At 39.5% G+C, this 19,787-nt stretch overlaps 1 protein-coding gene across 1 annotated transcript; it reads right to left on the bottom strand.

The window, feature by feature from the left end:
* Positions 1-4,903: 4,903 nt before the first annotated feature.
* Positions 4,904-16,480, bottom strand: LOC140148888 (uncharacterized). Its single transcript, XM_072170986.1, has 12 exons — positions 16,174-16,480; positions 15,487-15,667; positions 14,266-14,380; positions 13,343-13,561; positions 12,481-12,676; positions 11,897-12,059; positions 11,227-11,444; positions 10,770-10,909; positions 9,480-9,653; positions 8,488-9,011; positions 7,718-7,846; positions 4,904-6,893 (listed from the first exon to the last, which is right to left on the bottom strand). Exons 1-12 carry the CDS (start codon positions 16,313-16,315, stop codon positions 6,800-6,802), a joined length of 2,295 nt encoding a protein of 764 aa, XP_072027087.1. The 5' UTR covers positions 16,316-16,480; the 3' UTR covers positions 4,904-6,799.
* Between the last annotated feature and the right edge of the window lie 3,307 nt (positions 16,481-19,787).

Below are 19,787 nucleotides of genomic sequence, written 5' to 3'. Positions count from 1 at the left end.
TGCAAGCTTTCCATGCTTGGGCTTTGCGAGTCAGAAAGTCTTTCTTGCTGTCGGCAACAAATGAACCAAGATATTTAAAGTCCGACACCTCCTTGAGTTGTGTGCCATCCCGAGAAAGGATTGGAGTTGGGTTCTTATCTCCATTAATACACATATATTCTGTCTTCTTGGAATTGAGAAAGAGGCCAACTTTGGCGGAAGCATCTTCTAAAGATGACAGAAGATCTTGGGCATCTTGTGATAACGTAGCTGTTAAAGCGATGTCGTCTGCGTAGTCAAGATCGGTTAAATACTTGTTCTTCTCTCTGCTCGTCTTATTGGGCATGATGTCAATCCCTTTGGACTTGTCAGTGTCTATCGACTGTCTGAGGAGATAGTCTACCACTATCACAAAAAGGTAAGGGGCCAAGGTGTCACCCTGCAGGATTCCAGCAGTAGAGAGAAACTCTTCAGTTGGTCCATCACCTGTTTGTACAAAACTTGAAGGATTATCATACATTATTGCAATAGCATTCACAATCTCCTGAGGGATCCCATAATTACGAAGAATATGCAGCATGGCCTTCCGGTTAACACTGTCGAAAGCTTTTGAGAAGTCAACAAACACAATATATGCCTGCTTCTTTGAGATTTTAAGCTCTTCTATTATCCTTCTAAGGGCTAGAATCTGTGGTGTGGTTGATCTACCCTTGCGAAAACCATTTTGGTTACGTCTGAGAATAGGATCTAGATGAGGAGAAATCCTGTTGAGCAGCATAGTGTTATACAGCTTGGCAGCAAGTGCTGACAGTGTGATACCTCTATAATTTGATGGTTGTGAAAGATCCCCTTTCTTCGGGAGAGGTATAATTGTGGATCTTGACAAGGCTTTTGGCTTATTTCCCTTCATGGTTTCATTACAGAAATCAAGCAGTTGCTGATGGAAGAGTGGGTTTTTCCAAACAATGGCTGGTATGTTGTCAGGACCAGGTGTTTTTGACTTGTTGAGCTTGCTCAGACCTTTTTGCAGTTCCTCCATAGTAAATGGACCAGTGTGTATTGGGAGATCGTCAGAGACATTGCTGTTAAAGAACGTATCTTCAAGGTTTACGTCTTGCTCTGGTTTCCCTAGTAAGTTGGAAAAGTGTAGAAACCAGTTGTCACGACGCTCTTCAGATGTATTGCCTTTCACTCTAACCACAGGAGCAGATTTGGTGTCAGTTATCTCCCGGAGGAGTTCCCAAGAAGCTGCATGTTTATATTCATGATGGAGGTTGTCAAGTTCCTCTGTCTTCTTTTGAATACAGGACTCCAGAGTTTCTGTGTAGGCTTTATCAAGAGTAACTTTGGCCGATTCGAGGAGCTTTTGTGATGCTCGGGTGGATCTAGCATTGTGTTTCATAGATGCACTCTTTAAGACATCTCTTGCCTCAGTGACTTTGTCTGATGCAGCAATGTTGTAGGACTGCTTTGATTTTTAGGGAGCATCTCCAGTGCAACTTCCTCATTAGCCGCAACTAAGGTATCATAAGTGGTGCTAATATTGGGTTCTTGTAGCTCATCGTGTAGAGAACTGAAGCGGTTATAGACTGCTACCACAAACTGCTCACCCAGGATGGTGTCTCTGGTAACCTTCTTCCAGTCAATACGTTTCATTGGGTCTTTCATGGAAGTTCTGCATTTCCGGTAGCTGATTTGACATTTGCATGAAACAATCCTATGGTCCGAGTTCACACCCTCGAAGGAGCTGTATGCACGTGAATTCTTGATTGAGTTGATCCACTTCTTTCTTACCAGGACAAAGTCTAGTTGAACTAGTTGGCCATTAGGACGCCTATGTGTCCATAATCTGTTGATGCGGTTTTGAAACCTTGTGTTTGTGGCTATGAGGTTATGTTCCTGCAGGAAGTCTTTCATGTGGTTGCCATTTCTATTGGTTTCTTTAGCAGGTGTGAAGAGAGCATCCAATGGCCCAAGCTGAGCATTAAAGTCTCCTCCAATTATAAGTAAGTTATGAGCTGGGATGGCATTAACTGTAGAAGAGAGTTCTTGGTAGAAGGAGATAACAGCTTCTTCAGGTTGTTCGTTATGTGGACTGTAGCAGCAGAGAACTGTGGATGTTGGATTGCCCAGCAGAGAAATTTCCATAATCCGTTCATTATGACTAATAATGGCCATGCAGGAATTGATGGCTCTTGGTGAGATTAAGAAGCCTACTCCACCAGTGGCAGCATTCCTTTGGTTCTTCCATGCTGAAGAGGTGACTAATCTGTATCCATTCAGATCTTCCTGCAAGAGGGAGTCATTGTGACAAATCCGGTGTTCCTGCAGACATATGATGTCAATGCCATAATGTGCGGCTTCATGAGCAAGTTCTTCTTTTTTGGCTAGTGAGTTGAGAGTTCTGATGTTGAAAGTGCTGATGGTAAATGGTTTTTTTTTTGTACAAATTTGTCTTGACCATCCTTATCTGCATCAGGTTTGGTCCGTCCAGGGATGGTATCAACTGGCTTTGAGATCAAACCGTCATTGATGTTAGCATAGTCTAACGGTGACTTAGATGGTCCAGACTTCATAGCAGGGGCTTTAACCCTGGTGCTTAAATGTAAACTCTTATTTCTTGTCAATGGCTGAATAAGACAGAGGTCGCCACTCCTTCTGTCATAGAGGATATAAAGGAAAGGTTTCAGCATTTAGTCCAGTTGCCACCCATACTAAATCATATGGGGATACACCTGGTCGCCTGCCGAGGAGATCTGTGTGTATGTACCCCTCAGCGGCATCGGTGAAGTCTCGATTTTTCCCAGACTCAGGTGTCTCTACCCTACAGAAGTACCTGAAACAGGTATTCTGTCCTACCATGCAAACGAAGCTGAAGACTAAACTAAATATTAAGCCCTAGACAACTGGATGCTGAGAAGGAGGAAGAACTAGTATAAGCAGGAAAATACATGGAGCACCCAAAGGATGTTGAAAACATCCAGTGGGAAACCCAGCCCCTTAAGATGGTAGTAGGGTGCTGGTAAGGGTAACTTTCAGCTCCGCGGCTATAGCCTCGGCTATAGCCTTCCCTATATGATGTGAAAACCACTCCTAAAAGAGTGAAAAGTTTCAATTACTCTTTTGGCGAGAGAGTTTTTCATGCTTGCATTAAGAGTGCGTGTAAGCCGGGGTGTGAGTGGGTGAGTACTTTACATTTTATTTTCTATGGAAAGTGTTATCCAATTTTAATAAAAAATATCTTCGGAGAAACCTCGATCAGCGAGCCACAAACGTAACATTGACCAAAAACTATATTGTATTTACTTATTCAGGCCTACATTTATGTGGAGTTATTTGGTGGTATTTTAAACTGTGGCCTAAATGAAAATTAGCAAACATTGTTTAGAATGAAATCTTATTAATTTCAAGCGAGTTTGTTTAGAAAAACACCTTTTGTATTAACATAATTATGCACAAAGTTTTACCTTAAACCCGGGAGTGTCTCCAAAAATGTTGTACACATGTACGGGGACGTGCCACGCAGACTTTCAGATGCGGACTTTCTCTTTATCTACTTTTTGCTGTTCTTGCAACCCATTAGTATACCAAATCATAATATTTACAAAGAGCACCCAAATATGCCCAAATTGGACACTTATGGGCACTTTTGCAAATGCGCCCATTTCGGCGCATTATCTCTACTGAAAACACACCCATCGATACACCAAAATGATCGCTGAAAAGGTACCCCAAATGTGGTGGCTTCAACCAGGTAAGCTCCCTCCGCCGAGAAATAAACACGGGTTTAGCTTAAACACCTCAGCCAGAATACCGCTTTTGCATGATGGGAATATTTATTTGTAAACCAACTTTGTTATCATGAGAATTACATGTGTATGCGAGTCGTGAAACACAATTTCCAACAAACCTCTTTCTTTCCACATGTTCCATATGTTTTTCAAAATAACAAAATAAATAACAGAAAATACTACACGTACTTCACTTGATTATTTCTTGTCGTTCTTTTATTGAGTTATATCATTTTCTAAGTATAAGGTCCGCGGAAACCATAATCTACTGATCTCTAGTTTCATATTGGACATTGAAATGAAGACCCCTCTTTTTCATTACGTAACAGATTGTTCTTGATAAGGGCTATAGAATTTAGGGTTCGGGTGGAAAACGTTTTTAAGAGTTCGGATTTGGGAGGGCTATGCGGGTTCTCGTTTTGCAAATAGGGTTAGATTTAAAAATAGTATTAAGGTTAGCAACTATTTTAAACTGTTGCGATTTGGTAGTTCACAGCATCTTGCGAATGGTAGTGAGCTTTGGCAAAAAATGCATTGATCATTTCATAGCGAGTGTGTAGAAGGATTCAAATATCACATATACTTTTGTAGGTCTTGTGGTTCTTGAGTTATGAGGGCTGAAACAACAACACTTTTGTAAAACGTACATAACTCATTAACAACAATAAATCAAGAAAGTTTTCAAATTATATGATTTGTAGAATGAACTTTTGAAAAACATCAAAGTGTTATTTTTCAATAATAAACTCCTCAACAAAGGTTTGGAAAGTTTTTTCACGCATCTATATCTCAGATTATTTGTGACATGTTCATATCATGTGGCATATCAATGGATTGCTACATTACTTCCCTTTACCATGCCACCACATTTTGAAACAATCACTTTTTTCACGGCTGAATACGCGTCTTGTGAATGTAATGGGGTCTCAAACATAATGTGCCAATTATTTTGTGCACCAAGCTGCAATTCCATATCTTCACAATCTGGGACCTAGTGCAATCCTCCCAGATGACAAAGTCGGGGTAGTCAACGACTACCTACAGAATATGGGAGTAGAGAGAAGGGCTACCATCAGCCCAGACCTCAACCCGATTGAACACTTGATCGTGTTGAGCGTGCCAGAGTAGCCAATTCAACCCATCGATATAGAATAATAACTAGATAACTAAAGGACCAATCACAAGACGAGCTAGCTGGCGGAATGGCGACCATATGCTAATTAGGAGATTGTTGTTTATGTCCGTGACGTCATTTTTTTCCAAAAATTTTTGTGCCGAAAAATGACGAACAATTTCAGTTTTTTTTCCATTACTGTTATATTGTGAAAAACCATATAGCTGTGGAGTTAGTCCAATATGTTAGGAAAATATTCAAACCGAGGACACCATGTTGATACTGGCTAAATAAGCTGTATTTTCACTCGTAAGGGTGACTGTCACTGTTGCAATTTCGTCATTTTATTTTTCACAGACGAAATGAGAAGATTTGACCTTTTGAGGTCATTTAGTAGACATGTTTACCAGTCGTTTTGATTTTCGTAACAACAGTTCGCCCTTTGAAAAGTGAACTTCGACGTACGTGGTGCGAAACTTTCTTGCCACCACTTGCCAAGTTTTCTTACGGTGCTTCCCGAATCTTTTTATCGTGTGGTTGATCAGTGCATGAGCGGTAATGACACACGGCACCAGGGCATTCGCTTAACTGGCTTGATTCAACCACATTGAATGACCTGCGACAAATCCTGGTTGAAGAATGAAATGCCATCACATCACACAGCATGTGTGACCAGGCTCGTGAGCAACATGAGGAGGAGGTGATGGCTGCGTATGGTGACTAGTGTTATTTGAGCACAGAATAATGGTCAATTTGGCACATCTGTTTGAGACCCCACTACATTCACAAGACGTGTACTCAGCCGTATAAAAAGTGATTGTTTCAAATGTGGTGTCATTGTAAAGGGGAATAATGTAGCTATCCATTCAATGTGCAACATGATCGTTATGAATTCGGCAGACGGCCGAATCCGGATTCGGCTTTTGGTAAATTCATTTTACACATGCATTATTATAGAGGGCAGCATATCGATTTTTTTAACGGTTATCGTCGTTGACAGTACTGCGATGCACCGTTAGCTAACCATGTATGCCGCCCTCTTTTGATTACTTATTATGCTGTTATCATCTGATCTCCGTTAAAAAAATTGATATGCTGCCCTCTACTGTGTACAATATTGATCCCTTGTTCTCGAATTCTAAAGTAATGCATGTGTAACATGAATTTACCAAAAGCCGAATCCGGATTCGGCCGTCTGCCGAATTCATAACGAATTATGAGCATGTCACAAATAACCTGAGATATAGATGCGTGAAAAAACGAAAATCGATATTTTCGCGTCTATCCTTACGATTAAAGTTCAGTTTCGACAAACTCCAGCCGTCTGTGACCATCACTCGGTACGACCGAGAATCTTGGAATTCCGATCAGCGAACACCTGGTTTCTCAACCGAGATTCCAAAATCGGATGAGAAGAATCTGAAATTGGTCGATATAATCTGAGACGAATATTCGTCTCAGATATAATCCAAGATTCTTCGGCGAGAAACCATCGGGGGAAAACAAGTTTTGTCTTTTGGTCGAAAAACTTGGTTTCTTGCGTTGTCGAGCGAGAAACAGGGCGTCTCAACCCGTATTAACCAAGAGAAGTTGCCGGGAAGTTACGTTCAGAAAATAATGGGAAATAATATTAGTAGTTCAGTGCGTAAGGGACCACGGTCCTCTTGTTCCGTGCGTAGGGGACCGTGACAAGCCTGACATTGTAAAATCCACCAGTCCTTGAAAGCCGCTCCGCGGTCCCCTCTCCTCCTGGGCGCGAGAAACTGTAACCAGTTTTAGGAAATAGTTGAATATACTGAAGATAGTAAAGCACTAAAATTAGAAGACAATACTCGATACAAGTTATCTCATGAGATTATTTCTCCTCAATAATATTGCTCATCTGTATGTCTGTAATTGTATTCTTGTCGTTTGTCTACCAATGAGTTTCCACTTGTTTAGAAAGTGCTACAGCGTTTAGCAAAGCCGGTTTGGGGGAAATTCTTTCCTCTTCACGTTCTCCTTCCATCCTGTAATGTGATTAACAAAAAACAATTTACTGATTAAATGTGCAAGTATGAAAATGATAAGTTATATCGAGGTAAAAATATTTCGTGTCCAACATAATTCATCTAAGGTCATGAAGGTACGGCATTTAAAGCCATATCATAACATTTCCATATAGAATTGTATTTTTTGGTTTAAAATGTTTGTTTTCACTGTCAGATATGTCCTCTTTTAATTTGGGCCCAAACAGACGAGGCAATACAAACAAAATTGTTATTTAATACCAGCGCATACAATGCGAGTCACTCATTCGAAAGTGAGTCGTATGAGGTTGGTACACATCAGTTCAAGTGAGTATGGATAAGGCAGTCACATCCAAATCTGCAAATCATTCATGATTGTACATGATTGACCAAATGAAGTACTCCTATATTTATTAAGAATTGAATACCTAAGTGGAAGAAGGGCCCAACTCCGGCTCCTATTAAGACCTGTACCGTTGCCATGAAAACACTATACATCATTTCACTATAATAATATATGTTCATGTATTAAAGGTGTCTCTAAAACGTTTCCAATTTTTTTTCTTAATATCTCAAAAACAGTTTTGACGGAGTTGGGCCCTTCTTCCTCAGCATGCTCAGGTATTCAATTTTGTTCTGCGTGTTTTGACACCTCATTCGGCACGATGCGACTTATATGTGTTAACATCTGTGACAGATAGCAAACTTCTGGGGAGAAATGACGTCATGACGATGCGAAGTGAAAATGGAAAGTGTGTTTAAGGCGATAGAACGTAATGGAAAAATCATCAAGATCAAGAATGCTATTTTGTTTCCATACATACCGTTCATCTCTAATGCTCTGTAGAAGAAACACTGCGGCCACCTGAAGACACACTGAAACCTCCCCGCTGAATGATCTTTTATATTCATTAGCGAATGATGGGGTATCACCTGGTAGGCATATGCCAAATCTGTGGTGAAATCCCACATGGTGGAAAAAAATTATAAATATATATATTATGATTTATTTTGAACCGAAGTTAAAGTGTGTATAAAAACATTGTAAAGGGCCTGTATTATTATATAATCACAGTTCGCCGTCTTGCGTGCGTTTTTGTGACAAACGCCGCAGGTAGTTTGCCGAAGCGCTTGTTATTAAGGAGAACAAAAGTTGCCGCGGCGTTTTCTGGCAGCTTAACGTACCTGCAGAGACAAACGTAGGAAATACTAACAACTATCACTTGAGCGGAAAGGCGCAGCTGAGTACAACTAATCTCAAAAAACGCACGCAACATCCGTCGCAACCTGAGACGAATATTCGTCTCAGGTCGCAACAGGCAAACGCGAAAACGCATATACAAGAACTTCAAAGCTATTCGCCCATTGCACGGAGAGTCTCGAATTGGCAATAGACATGAAAGAAAGTATTATGTAACTTTACGCAATGTTATATGACTAGTTCAATTCCCATTCATGCATGCTGCCAGATCGAAGCTCTCCTCGCATATGGCGGAACCATGCAATAGGTGAATATTCGGGTATTTATACTGTTCCCCTAATCATGCTAATAAACGAGTAAGCTGCAGACATGGCTGTAAAAAATATGTTTTACCTATTCCTCACTTCTGTCCAGAGTGGATCATTTATGTCAATGTAGTGAGGAACAATGTGGAAATACGTAGGCAATGGTGGAAGTGGGCTGCATTTTATAGGAAACAAGACAGGGTACTTGGTCAATCGTTGTCTCCACACAGCACTTTGAAACTCTTCTACTAGTTGCTGATTTTCAATGTAGGTAGGTGAAAGCAGAACCACAACTCGATTGGAATTTTCCACCATTGTGAGCCGTTCACGTCCCGGTTCCTTGTCGTAGACGATAATCAACTCTGGGGCAGCTTCACGGAGAAGTCTGGCAAGATATTCGGCTTTCTTTGTCTCTTTATCCGCAAAACTGATGATAATGTCTGGACTCTCTGAAGATTTGGGTTTCGCTTCTTCAGACATTGGCAAAATTTGCGTTAGTGGCGGCGGAAATGGCATTTCGGTTGAAACCAGTTGGGTCTTGGTACCAAATTTGGACCTAAACGCTTGTCGTCGAATGGTCATTGCGATGCTATCTAAGCCTATGAACTTACTCTGCAGATATATTATACAAGAGATACAATTATGATGATAACAATGACACCAAAATATTAAAAATAATATATTTGTAAATAGTGATATGTTACAAAATACATCTATCATCTATACGTCAGCTTATGGTCATCAGATTTATGATGAGCTAAAAGGCCAAAACGTACTATCGCAGACATCAGGCACGAGTACGATAAGAAAATCGTCGTCGAAATGGGTGCATTGTTCGAAGGTATTGTCCCGCTATCCACTGAGTGGACTTTTGGACTCATTATGCTCACACTGGCTTATTAGAATCAGCTGATGGTATTCCAATCTGGAATCTTGTCGCCGGAACTTGTCCGAACGTCTAAACATTTTCTGGCGTTTCATAATATGATAAAAACGCATTGGATAATAGTAAATTATGTGAATTGTAAATGCCTTAAGATCCCAGAGAGACGACGATCTCTAGCGATTGTCAACACATACCTTGTTCGATTCTGAATCATCTACGGTTCCCTTGACAATACTTTCACAAACGTTCCGCACAACACGGGTGAATGTCGCCTTCGGCGCATCAACAACTTCGATGTGTTTGAATTCATCGGGTATTCCATCTATGTCTTCATCGATACATATGGGCACCAGTCTAAATTTGATGGTCTGTTTGAAAGTCATAAAAAAGAAATGAACAAAAACTGGATGATGAACAGAAAATAATGTGGCGATTCAATGTACGCTTGCGGATAACATGCTTCCGATTCCAATATCATGTCAGAAGCATTACAAGTACAGTGAAGATTGATCCACGTCATGTAGTTCTACTGCATTTCTGGTTAGACAACTTGTACGTCAGTTGTATCGCGCCCATCGCCCAGCTTGTCCTCTTGAGCCTAAGAAGCTCCTATACTTTGATCAGCTCGTAATCGGCGGGAATTATTAGGCTTTTACCACTACGCCGAAAAGTAGACCCATGGTAAGAGTGATATAGTTGACCTGTTTGTGTATATATTTTGCGTGTTAAAGAAAGTACACACTGTTTATGACCGCAATGAATAACTTGTGATGCTTCTGGCGAGATGTCACAAGACAATTCGCAAAATAAAATATATTGATATTAATACGCGATGTCATAAGACCCGCCGATTACGAGCTGATCAAACTATAGAGGGTGGCGTACAGGTATCAGAACCGGGCATGGCCACCCTTCTCTTTTCGAATAGCTCTGGCACTTTAACGACGGTGCACAGGGGCCGGGTGACTCGTCCTGTACACGGGACCAACGGCTTTACGTAACTTCCGAACCACATTGCACAAACACTGGATACCTGCATGTGCTCAACAGTGTATGGAGGTGAGAAGTAATTCTACAATTACATTCTGTGGTGTAATTGAACGCAATTGTAGGATTTCCGACCTTTGGGAACCGTCATTATGGATGCTCGCCGATCGAATTCTCCCGGCCGACACCCGGGGCCGACAGCGCAACGCCTTAACCGCCCGGCCATCTCACCCTCTAACATGTCTAAAACGGGAGAGTAGTCGAGAGTGTGGGAAATGATACGAAGCTTCTTGCATATGAAACGAACGCAGCTTTCATAGGCGACACTCCAATGTACCCGGAATTCTGTGGATTTACTTCAAATGTCACATGTTACTAACAGGCTGAGGCTATAGTCATATCTTGGAAACTTGCAGTTTGTATCTTCAATTCAGTTGAATTTCCACAAAAAAAAGCGCCATTTGTATTAAGAAAGTCCGTGTACTCCTCATACTTACGTTGATGGAGCAATGCTTAGCCAAAGCTAGACTGTACTCCTCTTGACAAACAGCAGAAGACAAATATGCCTTAGATATCACGGCTAGTAGACATTGACTTGCGTCAATGGCGTGGTACAACGCACGCTGCCATGATGTGCCTGTAATAAGAACGATACACGAGAATTGTTCAAATGTGCCGTGAAATTAGCAGAAAATCCATTTGAAAGATTCTCGCATTTATTTTTTTTACGATAAAGATACCACATTTCTATTACGAACTAAGTACATAAACATTTATAGTTTAGGAGACATATTTAGGAGTCTCTTTAGATTCTTAGCTTCCGTTCGGATAGAATTAAGTGATCCGATACCCGGGTGTCAGACTCAGATACCTGGAGAACTATCATATGGTTGAGCCCGATGGATTAGAAATCTATAAGAAAGTCGCAAATTTGATCTGCTATTTATACTATACCAGTTTTCAGTTCCTGAACATCAAAAAATATTCGCAGATCTGGGTTCATATCCTTGAGTATCTTGACAATTTCTAGTGCCGGCTCACTATCTCGATGACTATATGATACGAAGACGTCGTATTGAATAGGAACGCCAAACAGACTCGCTGCTTTTCTTACTGGAATGCTCTTTGCTAAATCGGAGCAACTCTGCGCTAGTTTTGTCTCATCATTTTCTCTGTCGGAAACAAAAAAGAAATAATAGTGTTATTGAATGAACAGATATTAGCATCACATCCATTACTTGTCCCGCAAGCCCGGCATCGGTCTTGGATTGCCGTCATTGCAGTCTCATGCAGTAGGCCTACGTGTACTTTCCGGTGAGTTAAAGAGAACCTTTATGATATAAGATCTACTCTCGTGAAAATGATTCTTTAAAAGCATGTTTAAGAGAGTTTGATTACCCTTCTCAGTTACAGTTATTATGATTATTCAGTTGAAGCGAAGTACTGCCTATATTTGGGTCGTATATCTCTATTCCCGTTTACATTGGACATGCAGAACATGCCTAAAATACCCCTGCATCATTAACGGCGTAAAACGAATTCAAGATGTCTTATATATATATATATATATCTTTATGTACCATTTTCTCTGACAAGCAAGTCAGTAGTAATACAGTTTGCTCACCTGCAGTCGACGTACTGAACCAAACTAATATAAGTGGGTAGATTTTCGACAGAATGTACATAGAGAGGGGCTAGTAAATGCCGACGAGTTCTTCTGTTGCAACATAGAGCCAGATGATACTGCTCCAAACAAGATAAACTCGTGAGGTAATTCGGAGTCAGAACTGGATAAAAACAACAACAAAGTCACAGGTCACAAGGTGCTGACGGAATACCATAGCCTACAGGTTCCCTCAAAAGTTTTAGCAACTAGGGCCTATTCTTCTGGACAATTACTGTAAATAACAGGTTATAGCTTGTCATACTTGCAGCCAAAGGGCAATATATGACCCTGAGTAAGATGGGAAATCAGTTGGCCTTGTTCATTCAGTTGCCTTCTTCGGGTTTTCAAATGCTGATAATGCTCAATAAATCAAAATCGGCATAAATAGTGCAGTAGTCAGCTTTCATTACGTCACAACCCTATAAGAATTTAGCAAGCGGTTAGCTGAAAACCATTAAGTAAGTTACCAAGTCCCAAGCTTGTGAAGCTGGTTAATCTACGAATAACCCGTCCTTAAATTTTAATTATAAAGTGTGCCTTACCAGGAACTACTCTCGCACATTTCCTCATTATGTCATACATATCAGTCTGCCATGCCGAATCTTTATCCAGCTTTTGGTATTCCTTGCAGATCTTGATATCAGGTCTGGCCTTTTGAAGTTCTTCTTCTAGTTTAGTAGCAATGTTACTGTCTTTTTCACTACAAGACAAATATACATCATACTCCGACGGCACGTCCTACAAAGTCAACGTATAGACATAATCTTTATCATGTTTATAAGGATGTATTGTTTCTCGAGATTGGTAAAACATTAAGTTGTTGTTGGTGCAATTAAACAACAGAGATAAAACATGTAAAACGGCATATGCGTCTGTTCTTTTCTCCCTACATTGTAAAAATCGTGTCTTGCCGTAATTGGACAAGTCTTCAACAATGGAAACACAATTATACAATCATTGCGTCTTGCCTGAGCTGAAAACACAATCTAAAATCTAAAACACGTCTTCAGACACTTCTCCAGTAAGACAAAGTCATCTGGTCATAGCGTATACGCAGTACGCAACATTTAAGACATAAAGACCCTTACAAGACACTCAACAATTTCAAGACGTGTCATTTGAAATCAGTTTGAGACACGTCTTGATTTTATGTTGATTAGACATTCCTTGCTGCATGGAAGACATGTGTCATGAGCATAGTATGTCTTTTCTTAGTCAAAAGCCAAGACATATATTGGATCCCGGGATAAGGGACAACTTCAAAACTCAACCGCCGGTTCCACCTTGTTCCTTCCGGTTGGGGCCGGATTGTTCAAAACAATGGAACGCAGTTCAACCGCTGGTCCGAACGGGTGGTCAAGTTTTGAAACCGCCCATAATCCTATAATTTTAAGTTACGCCCACCTCGTCATATTCCTCTTTTTCTTTCTGGCTGTATGTCTCCTTTATTTGGTCAAATTTACGACAAAGGTCTTCATGTCTTCGCATAAAAGATTTGTTTACTTTTCCATCTTCGATACGGGCGAACAGGACTATTTTCAGAAGCTTTAATGGAAGTCCCGCCTTCATCCAATTCATTGCCGTTTCCGTGAGGCTTGCTAGCATGTTCTCTTCGTTGTACCCCTGATACAGAAAAGTTATTACTAATTTTGTCAATTGCATACGGTAATAACCGCACAATATAAATAATAACATGTGTAATGCAGCTGCGGATAATGTAACTTAGATTTATAGTTATCTTAAAGCTATGAAAAGCAGTTCGTGTGAACTAAAATGTAATGTAAGAAGGTTCTAATTCTTCCAAATGCGCAAAATCAAAGTTATTATATAATGGAATATGATTCTGGCCAGAATTAGTATTCTCATTTAAAGCTATACTTTAAACTGTTACGAGGATGCTTTGCGATTAAAAACCGGGATTTAAAGTGTAATTGTTCTTTACAGATGTCAATGCACTATGCGCGAAACCGGCATGGAACCCGGGACACGGAATCGCACGTTCACATCACGCTACATGTCACTATAACTTTCCCTGGCTCTGAAATGACCAGTTTGTCAAAACAGCCAAGGGCAATATGACCTGCATGGGGAATGACTTACATCAGATGACCTTGTACAGTCCAGCTTTCCAGAAAGTGACTTTTACCTGATGTTTGGATGTCCAATGTTGACAGTTGGTAACAGGTGTCATGATGGAAGCATGTTTTCTGTCATATAGTAGAATGATTTATTACCCCTTTTTAGCTAAAACGTTGGTAAAATAGGACTGATTTTGTAAGGCGTTTGAAGCGTAATTAAATTAAAAAAGTTTGGAACTCAATGATTACCTGGTTACCAGTGCTCAGAAGTGGCGTTATTACGGACCCATCTTTGTCGCTTAATACAGGCACCAGGCAACGAAATATGTTGCCAATCAATTCACTTGGGCGATGGTCAAAATTTCTACATAGTAAAAATAATATTATATTATATTCAATACAGGAAAATCAAAGACAGTGTACTCATTTTACGATATAGCCTATATATTACACGGAAAGAAATAATATGTCATTGGTTCTGTGCTTGGTAGATGGGTTAGGACTATTGCTTAGGCAGAGGATGATTTAAGGAAGCCCCATCATGCACTGCAAACGTGTTGTCACTAGAGTTTCAACTGCAACTTTACTTTTCAAATCCCATTGAATTCTGTGCAAAAGATGTTGTTTAAGAATTGTGCGTGTGTCATTATTACTTGGTCGATTTCAGAACAAAAGATGTATGCATAAAGGATAATTCACACCTTCTGTAGGTAACATAAAATGTGAAATCGACTAGCATTTTGAATGCGTTTTTATTGTAAATATATCAGTCCAAATTCAAATTTAACCATGCCCGTCAATGCAATGTGCGAGCAGTGGTGTCATGCTCACTCACACATCTGTGCTAACCGCAAGTCAACACAGTGGCGTGGTGGGAAGTGCTTAAATCATCCTGTGGCTTAGGATCATGATTAGAATTGAGTTATGATGATAACTGAAAATATTGAACAAAATTTGGACATGTTTGGGGTCTAGGCATAGCCCCGGAAGCATAACAGACTGAGGTACTGAGGTTATTATGTGGATTTTGCCATTGGCATATGTTTGTGGGCAATGATGCGCTTAAAGTCGCTTAAATTTATATAGGAAATTGTTGCACCAGACCTCTTTCGCTCACGCTAAATCCCTCTTAAATAATTGGTATGCTGTATGTACCATCTGGCTCTATCATACTGTCTGATATCTGCCCTCGAATTCAAGAATTCATGCGTTACATGGATTTGACAACGGAGACGAATCGATATTCGACATTCTACCAAACTCATAACGACATAGTAGATTAAATACTGTAAAAATAGTTAATTTCGCTAATTGCCAATGACCACCGTCGTTGCTATTTATTTCGATAAATGTATACAATTTAATATAAAACTGTATTCGCGGGTATTTAATTTAGTGAATTAAGGCTCCTTATAGCGAAATTAAATCCATGTAGCGAAATTAAGTAGTTTGAACAATTGGTAAACTTACAACTTGGTTTCAAAGCAAAGAAGTCGTTTGAATGGAAGACCATCAGGAAGTGACTGACTGATCCAGCAGTTGTACATCGATCGTAAATCCTCGCTTTTGTTTTTCGACATTTTGTTTACATCAATATTTAGATTGCTCTTTAAAGCGCCAAGTAATGTTCTCGGTGTAGGTGAGTAATTCCCTGTAATGCAATTGATAGATTAGGCTATAATGATGGTGAAAATATGACATTTTCTTCAAGGCACTAGTCACGTATGATATGATTAGGCCTTTTATTAACCCTAAAAGTTATACACCCGTGTACTTACGGATCAGGGTATTCTATAACTTAGGTCCATTCAGTGGAGGCAACAGAAATCATTTTCGAAGGTGGGGGGGGCATCGGGGAAAAGTGAATTGGGAGGGGGTCACTCAACGGCGCAAAATCATGCCACCATAAAGTGAACATTTTTGTAATGTTGGGTTTTGTTTTGTTTGTTTGTTTTTTACGCGGGCGGCAAAGCCGACAAGAGTTCTGACTGATGGCACCCTCCCACCCCTCCATGCCCCCGTGTGCCATTTAGTAGCTTTTAGTGAAATGATACGACACGTTATTTTTGCTGGAACTTGGCAAAAAGTTCTTTAAATTTGAAAAAAAATGCATGCATGCACAAACTGTAAAAACTACTTTTTAGTAGGCCTACTCACATGGAAACGCAGACACCAATACCACATCCACTTGATCAGATACGGGTAATTTGGTAATATCACCGATACAAAGCTCAATGCGACAATTGCCATGGTTGGTGTTCACTTCGAGTGAATTATGAACTAGTAGTCCGCTGCTCATTATTAATTTTTATTTGATAGTGCAAATAATGCGCAAAATCGTTTTAAAATTCTATTAGTCCAATGCCTAATGTTCCTCCGGGATCAGAAATTGCAAACCATGATCATCTCCACCATAAACCCTAGAAAGGCTATGTCTCCACCGAGGTCTCCACGGGGTCTCCACCAGGAAAATGTGTTTCTTCCAGTTACTTGCTATCCGGAAGTGTTATTCTGACATAATGCCCCGGCAATGGCCGGCATAATGCAGTGTACTAAGCTTGTGTGTAACCTGTGCACAACAAGTTCAGCGTTGGCTATATAATATTAGTATGCCGGACTTGTATAGCCGATAAAAGAATGGTTCAAGTTGCTCAACTGTACAATTTGTACCACCGCTAATATCACCGTTTTGAACTTTACAGGCATTCAAAATTCGTTATCGGAAATGCATGGTTTGATGGTTGCGTCAAGTTTCCTGTATTTGACGTGCGTGGTCATCAAATGAGACTAGTATAAACCAATTAGGCTATATTATGTCATCAATCACTACTGACTACTCAACTTTCAACTTTGTTGCAAGTGCAAAAATTATTTATAATCATATAATGCACATAATAAAAAATCCCTTTAAAAAGCGGGATGTGCCGGCAAAGAATAAATTACAATGAATAACATAAGATTTCTTTTTATAAATATATCTTAAGAATTTAGAAGTGCACATATTTTTATTGTCAGAATATTTTGGGTGGACAAATCTATTTGTTGAGAATCTCTCAAAATCGGGCACTTCCCCCCAATTCTGGTGATTTAGGGCTGTGCAATAATTATGAGCCCCCAGGTAAAATTTCCAAATAGCTCGCCAAAAATCACCCCCCCCTTCTCGGCCTGCCAAAAATCGCTTGCCCCCCCCCTCGGCCTGCCAAAAATCTTTGCCCCCCTTTGAACATGCCAAATTTTTGGGGTCCGTTTTTGCAAACCTTAATAATGGTCTAGATACATGATGAGAACGTTGTAACTTAAATTTGAAATAAAGGAAAATCAATTGGCATCAAATGTGATCCTTCCTGCACAGTGTTGGAATTAAGCATTTTTTATGCGTAGCAAAATTTGCTTTCATTACTATTCTCTTGGTACATTCACATACTTGTGAATCCTGCATCCTTAAGTTGTTGACGTAAATTCATCAGCGATTTTGCTTTTAATCTTCCATTTAATATAACTTTCATGTTTACGTCAAAACTGACTATAATTGTGATTGCACAAATTAAGCAAACAACATCTTATACCGTAAAGATCCGCCTTATGGCGCTATGAGCTCCCTAGACTTAAGTGGAATTTTAGGCACAACCTAAAAGTGCCTCCCGTAAAATTCCCACCAGCAAATAAGGACATGGAAGAGCTCTCTATCTCTAACATGATATTTGCACATGAAATTTACCCCAAGGCACAGGAGCCCAAGTGCGCCATTAGGCGAATCTTTACGGTAGTACATAGATTAATTCATAATAAACTGATTTCAGCAGCATCTCACACACCATCACCCACTGAGGAAGGAACCAGTTAAAGGGGCATTTCGTGATCCACAGCCTCATCCCCCCACTTTTCTCAAAAAAGTTGAGATTTTTATATCACTGGAAACCTCTGGCTACATAATGTTTATGTACAAAATATTTCTTGCAGATTAATTCGTTTAGCAAAGATATCGTGAAATTTGAATTTCGTTCTGGTGCACCAGAACGAAATTACAACGCATTGTCTATGGAGCAGTGTAATACACATAATCATGCATAACTCGCGAACGCAAAATCGGAATCAACTGAAATTTTGGGAATAGGTTTTTTCGTGGATATCTAATGAAAAATGACATAAATAGAGGATGCTAGGATCACGAAATACTCCTTTAATATTTGGGAAAATAACCTGGTGAGTGCAGTTGAAAGTTTTAATCTTTTTACTTCTTCATAATAAACTGTTGTTATTTTAAATTAAAACACACAAAGGAATAAACACAATGTCAAGAATAGTTATTTTTGGAAGTCTTTTGGAATTGAATGTATATTATAGTCCTACACTGAAACCCAAAACGATTGTACCGGGTGTCCCAAAAAAAGGTTACATGTAGATTTTTGAAAATAAACTAAGTTAATGTTAACAAATATAAATATCCTTTTCATGACATAATCTATGTACCCTCTACTAGCACCCCTGTGAATGTCAAGTTCACAGCCTACGTACTTGTACGCATTCCACGCATTCCTGAATAAGCTCTTTACGTGACATAATGCAAGACATAATGCATCTCTCGGATGTCACATCCGCCGTGCATTTGGCGGGGCACTTGAGTAGGCCCAGCTATAGCATGGTAGATGCAGTATTTTATTCCGATAAACAAGAGTAAAACTTCAGTTTTATTTCAAGAGTTCAGTCAGAAATGTAAAAACAAACATCAGCTATTTCAAGTCATCAAAATCCAAACAAGGCCTAAATGTAAAAGATTATTCATTTCACTATGTTGATGACAGGAGGTACAGCGTGCAGAACTTTCATTATAAAAACGTGTTCTTCTGTAATGACCACCTTTCTTTATTGGCTACCACCAAGAGTCAAAAAGTTCTAAAACTGATTTATTTTCAATGTACAATATTTAATCTTTCAATTTGTTTCTTTTGTGCATTAAGTTCAACAATGAAAAACAAGAGAAACATAAAAAGTAATACAGAAGAAATTTGAAAACAAAGATGTGCTTGTATTCAACATTCGCTGTGCGATATTTTGATGGTTAGCCACTCTTGACACCCCTGTCATCTTGCGCTCATAAGTTAAGTTGCTTTTAAGATACGGAATTGAAACTGGGCAGACAGTTACAGGAAGGATCCATAAATAATATCTGAAAAAATGACATTGTTTTGTTATACCATCACAAAATGCGGTTCATTTTCTACATGTAACCTTTTTATGGGACACCTTGTATTTGTTAGCATGGTTAAATTGATTGATATACGCAGGAACATAATCCATTACATTTGCATGAATGCTCCATTTTAGTTGTGAGATTCTGATCAGTTAGACCCAAATATTTGAAGTTAGGGCTCTGGTAGCAACGTTTAGACAGTATTTTTGTGGGACATGAGAGGACATCAGACATCGAATTACATTCTGAATACGAAGAATGTCCTTCTGATATCAAATAATTTTTATTTTTTGAAATTCGTGATATAATACACTTGATAATAATAATATAATACGTCATGATGGGACAAAAATATGGTCAATGAAAAAAACTGTGCTTTACTGTTTATGAGCTTTTTGTGTTACTGTGTAATGTTTATGAGTTTGTTCTAGCTTTGTCCAGTAATGCCAGTCCACTTTGCCAGCAAAAAAAGGGTTCAATCGAACCCTGTTACTTCCAAACTGTTAAACTCTCGGGGAAAAGGTCACAATTTGGGGAAAATCTCAAAATGTCAGTTTGCTTGAGAACATATAAAAATGGG

This window comes from Amphiura filiformis, chromosome 3 (assembly GCF_039555335.1).
Source record: "Amphiura filiformis chromosome 3, Afil_fr2py, whole genome shotgun sequence".
NCBI lineage: Eukaryota > Metazoa > Echinodermata > Ophiuroidea > Amphilepidida > Amphiuridae > Amphiura > Amphiura filiformis.
This window is presented reverse-complemented; position numbering and strand designations above follow the sequence as displayed.